Genomic DNA, 15,445 nt, shown 5'->3' with positions numbered 1-15,445 from the left:
ATCCTAATATTTCTCATGTGGAAGCTGAGAAAGTTACTGAACAGCATTAGGTCCAACATCTCACTTCTTATTTTATTGGCTTTACATTTCAGAGGTGGTGTGGCCCTTTGTCTGAATGCTCAAGGAAGAAGAAATGGTGAAGCATTAGTTCGATTTGTCAATTCTGAACAGAGAGACCTGGCACTGGAACGGCATAAGCATCACATGGGTAGCAGATATATTGAGGTAAAAAGTGTCAACTTGAAATAAATCTTTGAAAAGCAATCTGAATATTTTAGAGTAAGGTTTCAAATGAGAAGAAGATGTGCTCTTAAGTTGCTCAAAGTAAGCAAAATACACAGTCTTGCACATGTAAGAGTTGAATGCTATAATTTTCATGTGTGCTTTCTTTTTCTTCAAGGTTTACAAAGCAACTGGGGAAGAATTCCTAAAAATTGCAGGAGGTAAGTGATTCCGAACTTCAGTGTTATTCACATTCATAGAATCATAGTAGTTCTGATTTTTTTCTTGGCCGAGGACACAAATAGTTACCGAAGTAGCTTTTCCTGTTCTGCTTTCTAAGAATTCTTGACCCTGTGAAATTTTGCTTTCATTTGGTTGAGTTTGAGCTGTGAATGTTTGGGCTGTGATGTTAGCAGGCTCAGTTTGCTGAGAGGAAGAGGAGCCTTTGCAGCAGAAATATCTGTGTAGTAATCACAGGAAGCTCTTATTTATTCCAATTCCATTAAAATACACATGACTTTAAGGGTAAGAGGGTCCACTTCAAAATAGATTACTGGGAATAACTACTGCTTCTGTGGGTTTCTTGCTAGCTACTTACCTCTGTGTTGCTCCTTTAATGTATTTCTGCTCTTATGAAATTGGCTGTCCATATGCTACTATCTTTGTACTAGGTACCTCCAACGAGGTGGCACAGTTCTTATCTAAAGAGAATCAAGTTATCATCCGGATGAGAGGCCTTCCTTTCACTGCTACTCAGGAGGATGTTTTAGGATTCTTGGGACCAGAGTGCCCCGTCACAGGAGGGAAAGAAGGACTTCTCTTTGTCAAGTACCCAGATGGCAGGCCCACAGGAGATGCATTTGTGTTATTTTCCTGTGAAGAATATGCACAGAATGCACTTAAAAAGCACAAAGAAATACTTGGAAAGCGTTACATTGAACTCTTCAGAAGTACAGCAGCAGAAGTCCAGCAGGTTGTAACTATTGCTGTGAAACTCAAAAATAAATGGTTAAAGATTTCTTTCAGTACTTCCACTGTCATCTACAGTGTGTGCAAGTCTGATATATTGTGTGCATTATTTGTGTATGAATTAAAGATATCAAGTTCTAGGAAGGGAAATGTGCTTACTGATTGGCAAGGGAAACTGCAAAATTTTTCTTGCTTTTTACTGCTGTATCTCTTAGTTCAGAAAGTAAAAATTACTGGATTATATTTTTTTTATGTAGAGAAGGACTGAAATCTCAAAAATAATTCTAGAAACGTACATGTTTGACCATCTTGTAGTAACACTTCTTGAAACATTACAGTGTTGCCTTTAAACTCTTGTTTCTCATGCACAGGATTGAACACAAAATTCAAAACTACACAGATTAAAATAGCTTTTGCTACAATTGTTTTGTTGGACACTGAGAATTATCTGGATGTATCTGTTGTCTGGCAAAGGGAAGTGAGATGTTTTCCAAAAAAAAAAAAGAAAAAAGTATTTTCCTTTCACTAGTTCCTATTATCATCTTCTTAAACTAGTGAAACACCAATTGAATTTGGCACCACCAACTTTGTACTGAAATCACATACTAAATTCTTCTGCCTGACAGAATATTTCTAGGCTAATAATGCCAAAAAGAACTACTTTAAAATTTTATCTACCCTTTGTAAAAACATTGGCTTATATATATATATTAAACATGTTTCTGTCCTGAAATGTGATCTGAGAATAGAGTCTTGAAAAAAGACTTCTGTTGAGAGGAATTCCATAGGCTGAATCATTATTGACAAAGCTAAAGCTTTGTAATCTCTCTATCGGAGCCTCTTTGTGTGGAATGTATTTATTTCTGATAATGACTGTTAAATCAGTCTTTCAGAGATAGGTCCCAAAAGTGAATTGTCACGTGGGAATGAGTCAAGGGACAGTAACATGTTGAGATCAAGGTCTCCTATAGCTCTTACCTTTATTTCAGGAGCCTTATGTTTCCTGACGGTTGTTCTGGTTAAATGAGGGTGTTTGTTTATTAACCTGTTAGCTTTATGAGAGAGTGAGAGCTAGACTTTTTACTTGTTATTTATTTCAGGTCTCAGTTCTTTTAAATTGGCTGGTTTTAATTTACCCTAATCTAAGTTAAAACTGTAGGTGATAGCATTGATCTATTAGTGAAAATGTTGTTTCCAAATGCTCCCTTTTGGGATGTTCAAAATTGATCTGTTATCTCTGAATATAATGAACTTGTTGAAGTCTGTTATTAGAGACTAGCAGGTTAAATATATCAAATTTATCTTGTCTTCTTTCTGAGTTATAAACTTCAAAATGCCCAGCAGAAAGCTGTCCAGAGAAATTTTAAGATTTTTTTTCTCTGCTGTTGGAAATAGATTTATTTAAATGTATGAATAAGTGTTTTGAGAACTGATTTGTGCTTACTAGATGCTGTGTAGATCTCTATCAATGTGGGTTTTGTTGTTTTCTTTCCCCCCCTCCCTTACAGGTACTTAATCGATACATGTCAACGCCTCTTATTCCCACCCTCCCAACTCCCATCATCCCTGTTATACCCCCACCATATACAATTGCCACGGGTAGCATACGTGACTGTGTCCGGCTGAGAGGCCTTCCTTACACTGCTGGCATTGATGATATCCTGGACTTCATGGGAGATGCCACAGCTGATATAAAGCCTCATGGAGTTCACATGGTCCTTAATCAACAGGTAAGAGCATTGCATGAAAGCAGCTTTTCAGTTATTGTAGATGATTAAAAGTCTCAGTAGCTGATGTGTTACTTGCTATGCCTTAGATCTCCTATGATTTCGAGAAAATACTTCAATTTATCTGTCTTTTCTTCTCCCACATTTCTCCCTCCCTTCTTTAACTGTGTGCTTAAGGTAGGGGAAGGACAATGCTTGTGGCAGGACTTCTTAATACTAGCTTTGTCTTGGAGGCTGCCTTGAAATAGTCCATTGTGTTTCAGATAAGTTCTGGAAATACACAAAATAGGAGTGGCTTTTGCTGTACTCAGTGGTAGCTGTGTTATTTGAGTGGTGTTTTTGGGCTTTTTTTCTGATGTGGTTAAAGACTTCTCAGTTTAAAAGAAGCTGCTTATTAAACTTATGTTTTGGATATATTGTATTGGTGTGGACATGAGGATATTTTTTTCCTTGTCTTCTTATGTCAAGACTAAGCACCACTGACCGCAGAAACATTGAGATGTTATTTTTTTATGTAAATAATTGAGATATACAGCATGTTCATCTCCTGGGGATGTTAAAAATCCAAATTGAGAAGAGTATGTGCAGCTGATGTAATGTGCCTGTTAGGCCTGCTTTGATCAGGGTTTGGAATAGAGACCTCTGAACCTAGCTTCTGTACCACATGATTCTGTCTTTTCTGCAGAAGGAGGTGGTTTAACTTAATTGGGTGCTGGATACCAGAGTCTTGCCCTTTTGCTTCTAAATGTAATTACTGACTTATTAGTACTAGATGAAGAAGAACAATATAGGCTATAAGTAGATGTTTCATCTTAATGCTTTTTGCATTACTTGTGTTCTGAGTCTTCAAATAACGCACAGACTTGTTGTTTTTCCTTTTCTAAAGGGACGACCATCAGGTGATGCTTTTATCCAAATGAAATCTGCTGACAAAGCCTTTATAGTGGCTCAAAAATGTCACAAAAAAATGATGAAGGACCGTTACGTGGAAGTATTCCAGTGTTCAGGAGAGGAGATGAACTTTGTTTTAATGGGTGGCACTTTAAATCGTAGTGGCTTATCCCCACCGCCATGTAAGTTACCATGTAAGTCTGCAATTCTTCTGCTCTCTGCTGCTAAAGGCTGATATGTGGTAGGTGCTGAAGCTTTGTGGCCTTTCATCTTTTGACTTGGGTTTTACCATGATCAATAATCATTCATCTGTATACATGCTGAGATTGGAACTGTTCCCTTTGGGCAATAATGGGACTGATTGGAGGCATTTTTTATTGAATTTTCGGTGGTGCATAGAGGGCAGCAAGGCCTTGCCAGTGAAGTAGTTGCACACTTTGCTTTTTATGGGTGTACTGTTCTTCTGAGCTCTGCAGTAGACTTGCCTGTCATATAATCTACTTGGAATTAGAGAGATTTTTACAAAGGGAAAAAAATTCTGTATTCTAGCTGTCAATGAGTGCTCTTGCTGTTTTGTCTTGAGCATTAAGAAGCTACTCTCCGGGCTTATTTTTGAAGAAAAATGTCCACTGCTAGTTGGATGGATTTTTTAATTTTTCTTCTTTAATTTTATTAAGTTGCAGTGAGTTTATTATGGAGCTGTGATGGAAATTCACTGTACCATTCTAATCAGTCTCACTACTAAATCACAAAGCAGATGGCAACTGGTCTCTGAAGAATAGTAAAAAGTTGTCAGACACACTATTTAAAAACAAACTGTGCACTGAACTTAGTACTAACATGCAAGTCAGGTATTTGTGCATCAGAAGATGTGATCTAGTGTTTTTTTTGTTTGTTTTTTGCCTGTTCCCCTCAATCTCCATGGTGTTATTTTAATTTTTAAACTTGTTTTATCCTAAAAATAGATTTTGAAGCTGCTGTAGTCTCACACATGGAGACTTGTGGTCTACAGTTGCAGATGCCCATGTATAGCTAATTATAGTACTCTGTGGGACAAGAGAACAACTTCTGTTAGAAAGAAGAAAGCTGTGCACGCCTGCTTTCTCTATGCACATGGCTTTATGCTTTCTTTGAATAACTCTAAGGTTCCCTTCTTACCATTTACATATGGACGGGGTGCTCAACTCTTGGAGGTGTGAACTCTTAGGAAAAGCTCACTTCTAATGTTACAGTTTTCATTCATGGTAACATGCTACGGAGAGGCTAGAGAGCAGTGTTTTGCATAAGGTTTATAAATCATGCCCAGATGTTATTAATCTCACTAGGATGAACAATTCCTTTCCTAAAGCAGGGATCTGAATTCTGACTTTTTATTTTGTTCTCATGCCCTGGTTTGTTTTCAGGTCTTTCTCCACCAGCTTATGCTGCTTTTCAGACAGCAGCTGTGATCCCAGCAGAAGCAGCTCTTTACCAACCACAAGCCCTCTTGCCAACAGCCAGGACTCCACAGGCCTCGGCTGCTGCTCCTCCAGCTGTTACATACTACCCAGCTCAGGCTGCTCAGCTTTATATGAACTACACAGCTTACTATCCCAGGTATGCCCTAGAATCAGCTGCTTTTCTTGTCATTTTATCTGTAGAATAGGCAACCGTGTAGCTATCTTTAAATAGCTGTTTAATTTGTCCATCCTGTGTAGATTAATCCTAATAATTTGTTGATCAGCATTGTTGGTCAGAAGCCATTTCAACTATTCTGTGGACTTAATTAAGCTCACCCTTCTCCATATGATCTGGTTCAACTTCACAATAACGTTAGTCTAATGTTTAGCAGTGCTTTTGGCATTGGTGTGATGTCATCAAGGCAGTTTGATTTCTTGGCTGAATGAGAAGCTGTGCCTATCCCCTCCTCTCTTAGCTTGATGTTGTACTTTAGAGTGCTCTTTCCATACTGAAAGGCTTATTATAGATATGTACTAATTAAAGAGTCTTATATCAATGAGACCAGAGAATACATTTGTAAGCAAAGCAAGTGGTCTTCACCTTTCTTTCCTCACAGATGTTATCAGCATGGCTCCCTGAAATCTGGTGGTTGGGTCTGTGTGGGAGTAGTTTCTGCAGTGATGCTTCCTAGGCTTGTGCCACTTAATAACCTGAGTATGTGGTAACTTGCTACATAGGCCTTGAATGGAGGTGCTACTTTACTCACTTCTTGTGTAGCTTAAAAGTACCAGATTTTGGCCCTTCCTTGCTTTTCAGTCTATGATTTTTCTCTCATGCTTTCTTCATGATTTTGTTAATGATCTTAGTTGAAGTCATCTGCAGCTCCTATTTTTCTTCTCCCTCATGAAATACCTGCTCTTCTACCTCATCAACAACAAATGGTGGACATTTTCCTCTACATCCCTTCTGCAAATCATCAAATGCTGAAGAGAAGTTAGAAAAGTTGACAAAGAATCCATATCAAGGCTGCTTCTTATCTTTTTTCTCCTTATTCTCATATTTGAACTTTCAGTTTTGTCTCTACCAGTTCCAGGTACTAAAATCAGTTGTTTTCATAACAAGTTTTGCCTCCTTTCTCTTTCAGTCCTCCAGTATCCCCTACCACGGTGGGATATATTGCAGCTCCTCCAGGAGCTGTAGCTGCTGCTGCCACTGCCACCCACACTCCACTTCTACCCCAGCCTGGAGCGTTAGTCCGTATGCAGGGTTTGCCATATAACACAGGAATGAAGGAAATTCTAAGTTTCTTCCAGGGATACCAGGTTAGTATGCAGTCAGTCTCCCTCCCTGATGTTTTATTTAGATCTTTGAGTAATGATCAAACTGAGCAAGACTGTGCTTTTGGAAATGGAACAAGTACACGGTTTCAGCATTTTCTATTTAATTGACAGACCATAGTGTAGTATTAAAATTTGCTCTATTTTTTTATGTAGTAAGCACAGCTGAATTTTAAAGCAATGATCTAGTATTCACATGAAGGACTTGAGTGTTAAAGACTGATGAGAGCAAAGTTCTTGTTAATAGGCTGCAATGCAAGTCACCACACCTTGGAGGAGAGGAGAGAGGCTGGTGTCAGACTCTCTTGCAAGGGCTATTTATTTTGCTTATAGACAGAAACATTTTTCATGCAACTGCATTACACTGCAGCCTGAAGAAAACTGTTCTCTGACCCAGGATATATTGATAGCAAGTATGCTAAATGCTGCTATAGGTAACTTCTGTTGGTATTTGGTGCTTCCATACAATATCAGTGGGCAAGCACATAGAAACTTACCTCCTCGAGGAACATGAATAATAAAAAAGCACCACGTGCAAACACTCTTTTTCAGCAGTACATACTTGAATTTATGGAGTAGTCTTTCCATGTCATCTTCCTTTCATCTTGGAGGATATTTTATCTACATATGTCCATGTTTTGTTACCACACACATACTAAAAGCAAAGATTGACCATGGTGTGTATTCTAATGAGTATTTAACTTCTTTAGATAACAGCATTTGTGCAAATACAAGATCGTTCCTCTTGGTACTACACAGAAGCCCTGACTTAGAATCGACTTTCTGTGTTTCAAACCACTGTCTGAGTGGTATTCGTGGAAAGGAGGCAATTTTTGCATGAGTTTGTCTTAAAAAATTCAGTACATTGGTTAACAGTGATATTGTTAAAGGCTGGATTGAATTGTTGTTGTTTGTTTAGCTTAGCAACAGTTACATCATGCCTGAATGTTTCATGTTACTTTTTTCTTTCCTAAAGGATAATAGGCTTTAGTTTGTAAAACCAGATATTTATTATGTAATGCATGTAGACTGTGAACAGGTGCCTAAATGTACATGTTCTCAGTTTTGGGTATTTGGAAGGTACGTGCCTCTTGAAGCGTATTTTAAAATGTTACGTTTATGTTCACAAATAGTTTTGCATTCTTGTCTTTTCGGTGGAAAAATGTGAGGCTCAATTTTTAACAGGTATGCTGCATTTTTGACATGTTAAGAATGTCCTAAACTTAGTTGGATTTTAGGGATTTTTCTTCAACAGAGCATTTTCAGAGTTAAAATGAATTTATTTGTGAGTTTGTACCCCTTTCTCTCTTCCCTTCTTACACCTCCTCCCCAGTAGAGTCATAATTTATTTCTTATCTGTTGATACTTTACTCTTTTTCGTCTGACTCAGTTTTTTGATGGACCCACAGTGGTTGAATTAAAACCTTAAGTGGAGGCATTCTGATTTCCTAAACTGAAATTCAGCTAGAAGTGTAATTGTGCTGCTGAAAAAGGGCATGGACCTATCCTGGGAATGGAACAAATCAGTGACTTCCAATATCTAGTAGCACTATCATCCACTACATCTTCAATTCAGTGAAACTGGACATTGGGTTTGGTACTGCATTTGACCTTTTCCTTTTTTCTGCATTTGGAGAGTAGTTTGTAGGATTTGATTGCACAATTAAATGTTGGAAATTTGTAGAAATTTTACCACAGTGCAAGAGCTGTTTATATTCTTCTGCTGCTGCCTCCTGTCATCATCAGTTACTTTATTAAACTGGTCACCTCTTTGATTTCTTTAGAAGATGTTGTCCAATTGAGTTCGGGTTCAATATCTTAAAGAAGCCAAGGAATTATTTTGACTTGTTCTTGGGATCCCACATGTGGTAATGCTAGTTTTATACTCCCTCATTCCTTTAGGGGAAAACAGAGGTGGTGACTTGGTTTACTGGGACAATGTTGTGTCTCTGGAGGAATTACTCATTTTTTCTTTTTTTTTTCCTTCCTTCCTTTCTTCCTCATGTTATTTATTTCACTTTCTGCTGCTGCCCAAGGATGCTTTGCTCGATGCTTCTGGTCATTTATAAAGTGAGCCCTTAATAATTATCAGTGTTCTGGGCGTGGTTTTAATCTCTGCGTAACTAATTGATGTTGGTATTCAATGGGCTTGGGAAACAGATTGGAGCAGCTGAAATTGAGGGGTGATTTTTTTTTCTTTGTGTGTTCTTGTCTGAAAGGAACAAGTTCTAAGTTTTAGTTCCTGCTTTATGCTCGTTTCCTTCCTTCAGTCTTCATGGGCTCCATATATTGCATGTATGTACACATTGCTGTCTAAGTGAAAAATACCTTCTGTACCAGACCTGCCTCTTAAAAGATAGACTTTGTGCATAATGGGCTTCAACAAGCTGGTCTCAACATCAGTACATGCTTCTAATAGTAAATAGAGCAAACATCTGCAGGTCAGCATTTCATCACTTACTTCCATTTTCACTTATTTTATCAGCACAACTCTCTTGTTGAGCAGTCCATTTAGCTTGATTTCTTCTTATGGTTAGTTTACCATCAGAAATTTCTTCCAGCTTGCAATCTTGGAAAACTTGTGAATAATTTTAATATTAGATCTTGTCGGTAGTAGCTTTCCCCATCACCTTTCTGTATAGTGTTGTAGTGCATAGTAACCTTCGAAATAGCTAGTATGAATACTTTCTGATTTAGTAGTTTCTCCATGATTAGCTGTTGGTTTTATTTATTTATTTATTAGTTGTACTGTGTTGTAGCTGGGCCACTGATTCACTCCAGTCATATGCTGGATGTATAGCTAAAAGATGTTTGGAGAGGAGAAGGTAACAAAAAAAAGTGTTTAGAATTAAAAGTAGACAGTGTGTTCTTTAGAACTGTAGTGGGCTTAGGTGCATTTTATCTGCAGCTGTAAAGATCTTGCTGTGTATTAATCCTCCAACTCTTCAGAAACCCAAAATTCAGGTCTTGCTGAGGTGGGGAGTTTTACTTAAAACAGTTATAAGAAGGTGGAGGGGGAGAGATGGATGGCTAAATTCCAAGAACATTAACAACCTTTTACCGTTGTGTCAGGACAGCAGGCTTCATTGTTACCAACTTCTTAAGGATTGTTTTTTTCTCTGAAATGCATGTTTGAACAAGGAACTATTCTCTCTTTCCAATGGTTCCTTTTGAAATCTGATGCTTCATAGTCCGAGAGGGATACCCCACCATCTGCATGACAGTTTTTGGCGCAGCACCTTCTGTCTAGGGAGGGCAATAAGAGGATGTGATGGAGAATTCCCACTTACAGTTACTTTGTTAGCTGACAGCATAGATGTTGCATGTTTACTCCCATGCATCTCATCATAGTATTCTGTTTTGCTTTACTCCTAAATCTGTCTTCCTTCTGAAACTTGGTCCTTGTACATAAAGCATCTGTGAGAATAGGACTAGTAAATTAGTGGTTACAGTTTCTGTCAATTGCCTCCCATGTTTGATGCAACAAAGTAAAGTGATGCCTTCTTCAAGCTGTCGTTTTGGGCAACCTGTTTCACTACCTGTTCTGCAAAACGTTCAGGTGTTTGCCAGTGCTTCCAATCTTAAGAACACAAACTCTTAAGATGTAACTGATTAATTTTAGTGGCCAATCTTGGGTATATCTGATTATACTTCTGCCAAAGGCTGCAGTCACCTAGTCATAAAATCAGATTTGTAATGTTAAAGATTTACTGGTTTTAGACTTCTCCTCCCAGCACCACCCCCCCCCATTAAAAAAGTTGAATCAAAACATGCATGTGCAAGGAGAAAGTGTATTTTTGTTAACCAATATATCTCATTATTATTATTATTATTATTATGTTTTAGATGCTATCATACTAGAGAGATTTGTTGGTCATCTAAGAAGAGCTAGCGTTTGTTATTTTTTTAATATACTTATGTCACTTTGTATTATTAAGATTATCATAATACAAAGTACTTATATTGTAGTGTTATTTAATTTATGTGAGTTGAACTGTCTTTGCCAATTCAAATGTCAATATCTAGAAGGGTAGATATACTTGTAAGGTAATTCAATGGCTCTATTAAGAAATATGTTCTTCAGGAAGCATTGTTTACTCTTGACACTGTCTCTTAGTGTCCCTGAACTTTTTATTCCGTATGTGTACGTATTCCTTCTGCCAGCTTTTATCCCCCGTTCCCACTGAGTGGGTTCTGTGGGAGAATGCTGTTTCTGAAATTCATCTGCGTCCTCCTTCAGTAATTCTGGGAAACAGGTCTCTCCTGTTATTCCACAGACATGTGAGAGCGTCGTATCTTATTAAATTGGATAAAGGAAAACTCTGAGATGTGTTTCTCAGGTTAAGAAATGGCTCATAAAATAATGCTACTGCATTATTCCAGTAGACCACTATATTTAATACTGTACTTGACATAGTAAGCAGTAAACCTCTGAATCACAGGATCATTTAGGCTGGAAGGGATCTCTTTACATCAGCTTTAGTGCAGCACTCCAAGAGCCACGAGCTCAGAAGGTGAGAAGGCAGCAGTCTGAGGAAAGAAGCTGTATTTCAGTTTAGAGAAGCAAAGAAGTTGGGATTGAGATGATAGAGAGGATACTGGAGACAGGAACAGTGAGGTCTGCTTTTCCTTTTATTGCATTTAAAGGACAACTATTGCAATATTTCATATGGAGTATTTGTCTGTTAAAGGTAGGATTTGAAAATACAGTACAACGTTTCATATTGTCTCAGTAATATTTGTGGCAGAAACACGCAACTAGGACCTAGCAAAGTGAATTCACAACTGGTCGTATGAGGGGGTTAAATCATGGGTGGAATTTCTCAGATCTAAATGGAAGCAGAATTTGACCCTCTAGCAGAACAGTATTTTCATTCTGAGCACTGGGATTATAGGTTCACCCTGGACTTTACAATATTTGTCCTGAGTTGTTTGTTTTTATTTTGTTTGGGTTTCTAAATTGTGGACAGTATCAGAAGTATTCATGATTGTGTTTTTCCTCAGGCAACTTAAGATTTAGTTCCTATTTCAGTCATGTGTTTTTGTTTTCCCCCCCTCCTTTTCCTGTCTTGGTTTGCAGTGCTACTTGTTGTAATCTGTAAGTTTGAAGAATTTACTATTGGATAATTTACCTGTTATTAAATGCTATCTCACCTTTGTTTCTTGTGATAAAACATTTATTCTATCATTAGGTATTTTTATTTCCATTTTCTTTTCCAGGCCCATGGCTAGGCCTAAGCTACAGCTTCAATGTTTCTGTGCAGGGTAATTTTCCTGCTTTCACATTTTCCTCCTTGCTTATGTTTTGAACACTCTCCCTCACTAGAAACTGTAGACCTTTATGTACTGTACATCTGCTGATAATCTAAAGTATGTACTATCTTGAGACATTCTTTCCAAAGAGTAAACTTACATTTTGTAGATTCGTTTCAAGGGCAGGTCTGGGAACTGATAAATCTAATATTTGCACGTTCTGGTTGCCCTGGCAGAGACTATCTGGAAAATACTTCTTATATTTGTCTTTCACTTAATGGCATGGGTCTAGATGTAAGAGGTGGCTAGAAGCAGTAGTAAAAATTCTGGGAGGCTGCTTTCTCTTATGTTCTTTGGGCTATTGGTTTTTGTTCTCTGTGGAAGGTGTATACAGTGGCGGTTGATTTTGTTTTGTTTTTTTTTTCTCCAGCTTCATTTTGGATGAATACAGTGCGTCCTGTGCACCCAAATATAATATTTCCTCCTTAAGCTGGCAGGAGACTTCTTGTATTATAGAAATACCAAAGAAAGCAGTACATGTACTTTGTGTGCATTTGGCAGTCTTCTAAAAATGTTAATGCAAAACCATTTTGGGGGACATAGAGAACTCTTCTTGCCATTCAAAGTTATAGAATAAACTTGAGTTATGGTAGACGTGTCATCTGGATTACAGGAACCACTCCAGTAGTGTTTGTAGCATATGCAAGTATGCTCAGTCCTTCTCCAGGATGCGTCAGCTTGGAGAGACAGTGAGAGAGATGCAGAACAATGTTTCGTATTTCCCAAGATCATTTTTCATGTTTGTGCCAGGCCTGCCAGTGGTGTTCATAGTAACTGTTCAGATTCAGGATCTCATATATTTCTTAGACAAAACCCACGTGTGTGGGGATTTTATCTTTTATTTATTGTTGTGACTACTGTGCAGTCAATGTTTTTATTTAAAATATTTTTCTACTACAAATCTATAGTGATGCAGTTATACTGTGTAGCTTTTCTTTTTCTGCATGGAAGTAAGCTACAGTAGCATAAATGTTTTCAAAAAAATCTACTTAAAGTACATTGATGCTGGGACATGATTTTTGTTTGACTGCATTGATGAAGTCTGTGCATGTCTTTTGTGTAGCTGAAGTGTTTAGCATTCTACAGTAGAGGACGTGCAGATTATTTCCATGACTGTATAGATCTGAATGAGATCTGTACACTTCCAATCCCAGGATGCATGCTGAAAGATGCTTAGCTGTCCTAGTGAGAGCCTTTACTGGAAGCGTGATTGTGCAGACTTAAGAGATTTGTTGACTAATGCTACTGTCTCATGAGTACAAGTTGAAAAGGAATACTTCATGGTCTGAACTGTTTCTCTTTGTTAATTAGGAGCAGCTCAAGTACACAGTTCAGAATATTCCCCACATGCTTTTACTTCCATTTCTACAACCAGTAAATTCAGTTGGTCATTGTTTTTCAATCTTGCTTAAAAATAGCATCTGTCAAATTCATTGTCTCCTGCCAGTTGTTGTAGCTTGTGCTCTTAATTATGATTGCAAATGATAGTCTGTGTGGCTTGCTGTACCAGAACTGTTCCTTCTCTTGCTGATTATCGTATGTCACACTTGTACTGTAGTATGCACCTGATGACTACAATGGCCTTATTCAGCTGAGCGAACAAGCAAGGAGTGTGTTACAAGCACCGAAAGAGTGGGTCTGTTTGTAACTCTTTGTAACTCCCAAAGAAGGTAAGATGTGGCTGGAAGAAACTGGATCTCCAGTGGTGTATGGGAAGTGAACGCAGGGCTTCGTGATGCAGTTTTTGTTTTCTTTCCCCCTTCTTAGCTTGCATTGGGATCTTTGCTTTAATCTTTTTTGCTTTTGTCCTGTTAAGAAAATCAACTAACCTAAGCAAAAAAGCGAATCGTGGTCTGTAGTTGGTGGAGTAGCTGTGGTGGAGGTGGTGTGATTGCCTGGTTTTGCTCAGGCGGTGCGTTAGCCTTCCAGATGTGCTTATTATTGGTTGTTTCCATGTGAAGCCTTCAGTCCAGTACCTAACATACTGGTAGACGGTGATTTTTATCTTGATGTGACTGTAAAATGTATGCACAAAATTCGCAAACCGCTGAATCCTTTCTCTCCCTCTTGATCTCGCTAATTAAATGTGAACTACTCACTACTCTTTTGTTTTTAGGAGAGCTTTTTTGCTGTAGTGGCTTTCTAATACAACTAACTACATTTACTAACGGCAAATTTTTAGTACTGCCATATACTTTGTAGAGAAATGTCACTGATACCTAGGTGCAATTAATCATTTCCAGTTTCTATGGTATTCCATTCAAAATGCTACTGATTAGTTACTGTGGGATTTCTTTCCCCTTTTGGAGGGTGTAAACAGAAGTTTCAGTACAACAAAATGGTAATTAACTACTTAATGTCAGTATCTTCATGCCCTCCCATTATTAGTATAACTACTCTCATATCATCACCGTTTGCTCAGTTGTTTTCCAATGACTTCTTTTTAATGTTATTATTAGATCTGCTAAGGAGAAGATGGAGTTCATGCTGCATGGTCTGGTGGTGTGTAGAATAATACTCGTTACTACTTGGAGTATTTTCATATTTATGTAGACTTGGACAATCAGTTTATCTCTCTTGTTTTACCCGGGTTTTCTGAAAAGCCAGATTGAAATGGTCTTTGATTAGAAAATAGTTTGTAGAGTAGCTCAATATGAATTCTGTGCAGTTCAAAGATTATAGATACCACTCTTCCAATTAAAAAAAAAACAACATAACAAAAGATTTATACAGATTTGAATCTATTTTGTATTTCAAAAATATGTATGTAAAGAAAGCTTGGTTCTATATAAATAAGAACCTAAAGCTGTTATATTCAGTGTCTTAAAAAGAAACTGTGGGTTTATTAACCCTTTTTAACCTCTGCTTGCAGAATGCTAGGCTTCTGTACAAACTCAGTACCACTCTTACTTATTAATATAGAATTAATTTCCAGATCCTGACAGTGTTGCATCAGGGCTGCTATTTAAACTCCTTTTTAAAGTAAACTTCTTTTTAAAGCTGTGTTCTGTGCTGAGCGTTCTGACTGTGCTCCATGAATGTTTTCAGCTGATTTTCAACAGCATTATATAACTTGCATACAGGACCAATAAAAAATGACTTGCTGTTACAAGGATCAGTAGTAAAGGGTCTTAGCTCAGATTTGTGACTCAACCAAAATTGCATAGAACTTCTGTCTTTGAGTACAATGTCATTCTGAAATAAACCAAGTTTATTTCTAAATCTGAACTGGGCTTCAGACATGATGTTTTATTTGTCTTTGAATTTCTTTCTGCATGCTATTTCTTGACTAACTTCATAAAATGAAATGGATGTGAAGCTGTGCTAACTGTCCTTATACGTGCTTTTAGTTTCTAAAGTATGTTGTTGCTTCTATCTTAAGAATACTTTTATTGCCTGCCAAATGTTTGGGTTTGTGAAGCTCTGGCATGTGTTGCTTTATTTTTCTATGTTTGAATGTAAAGCTGATTGGAAACTTCTGATGGTGATAACTGAGAAGTTTAGTATTCATTTCAGACAACAAGGTATATGTGAATTCTGTTCAAC

General features: G+C 37.6%; 1 protein-coding gene across 4 annotated transcripts in view; it reads left to right on the top strand.

Moving 5' to 3' along the window:
- ESRP2 (epithelial splicing regulatory protein 2) overlaps positions 1-15,445 on the top strand; it is a 42,638-nt gene that overhangs the window by 25,585 nt on the left and 1,608 nt on the right. For 2 of the 4 annotated variants that reach the window (XM_065733299.1, XM_065733298.1), the window contains exons 9-16: positions 93-225; positions 401-443; positions 894-1,195; positions 2,700-2,921; positions 3,805-4,003; positions 5,213-5,405; positions 6,394-6,571; positions 13,458-13,569. In XM_065733299.1, coding sequence (XP_065589371.1) covers positions 93-225; positions 401-443; positions 894-1,195; positions 2,700-2,921; positions 3,805-4,003; positions 5,213-5,405; positions 6,394-6,571; positions 13,458-13,547 — 1,360 coding nt within the window. In that variant the 3' untranslated portion in view covers positions 13,548-13,569. The remainder of the gene's footprint in view (positions 1-92; positions 226-400; positions 444-893; positions 1,196-2,699; positions 2,922-3,804; positions 4,004-5,212; positions 5,406-6,393; positions 6,572-13,457; positions 13,570-15,445) is intronic. The other 2 variants (XM_065733300.1, XM_065733301.1) reach the window with 2 other exon arrangements.

The sequence above is a fragment of the Cyrtonyx montezumae genome, unplaced genomic scaffold (assembly GCF_038088225.1).
Source record: "Cyrtonyx montezumae isolate F1298 unplaced genomic scaffold, pur_monq_1.0 scaffold_17, whole genome shotgun sequence".
In the NCBI taxonomy this organism is placed as follows: domain Eukaryota; kingdom Metazoa; phylum Chordata; class Aves; order Galliformes; family Odontophoridae; genus Cyrtonyx; species Cyrtonyx montezumae.
Note: the sequence above shows the minus strand (reverse complement) of the source record. Positions and strands in the feature narration are given on the sequence as shown.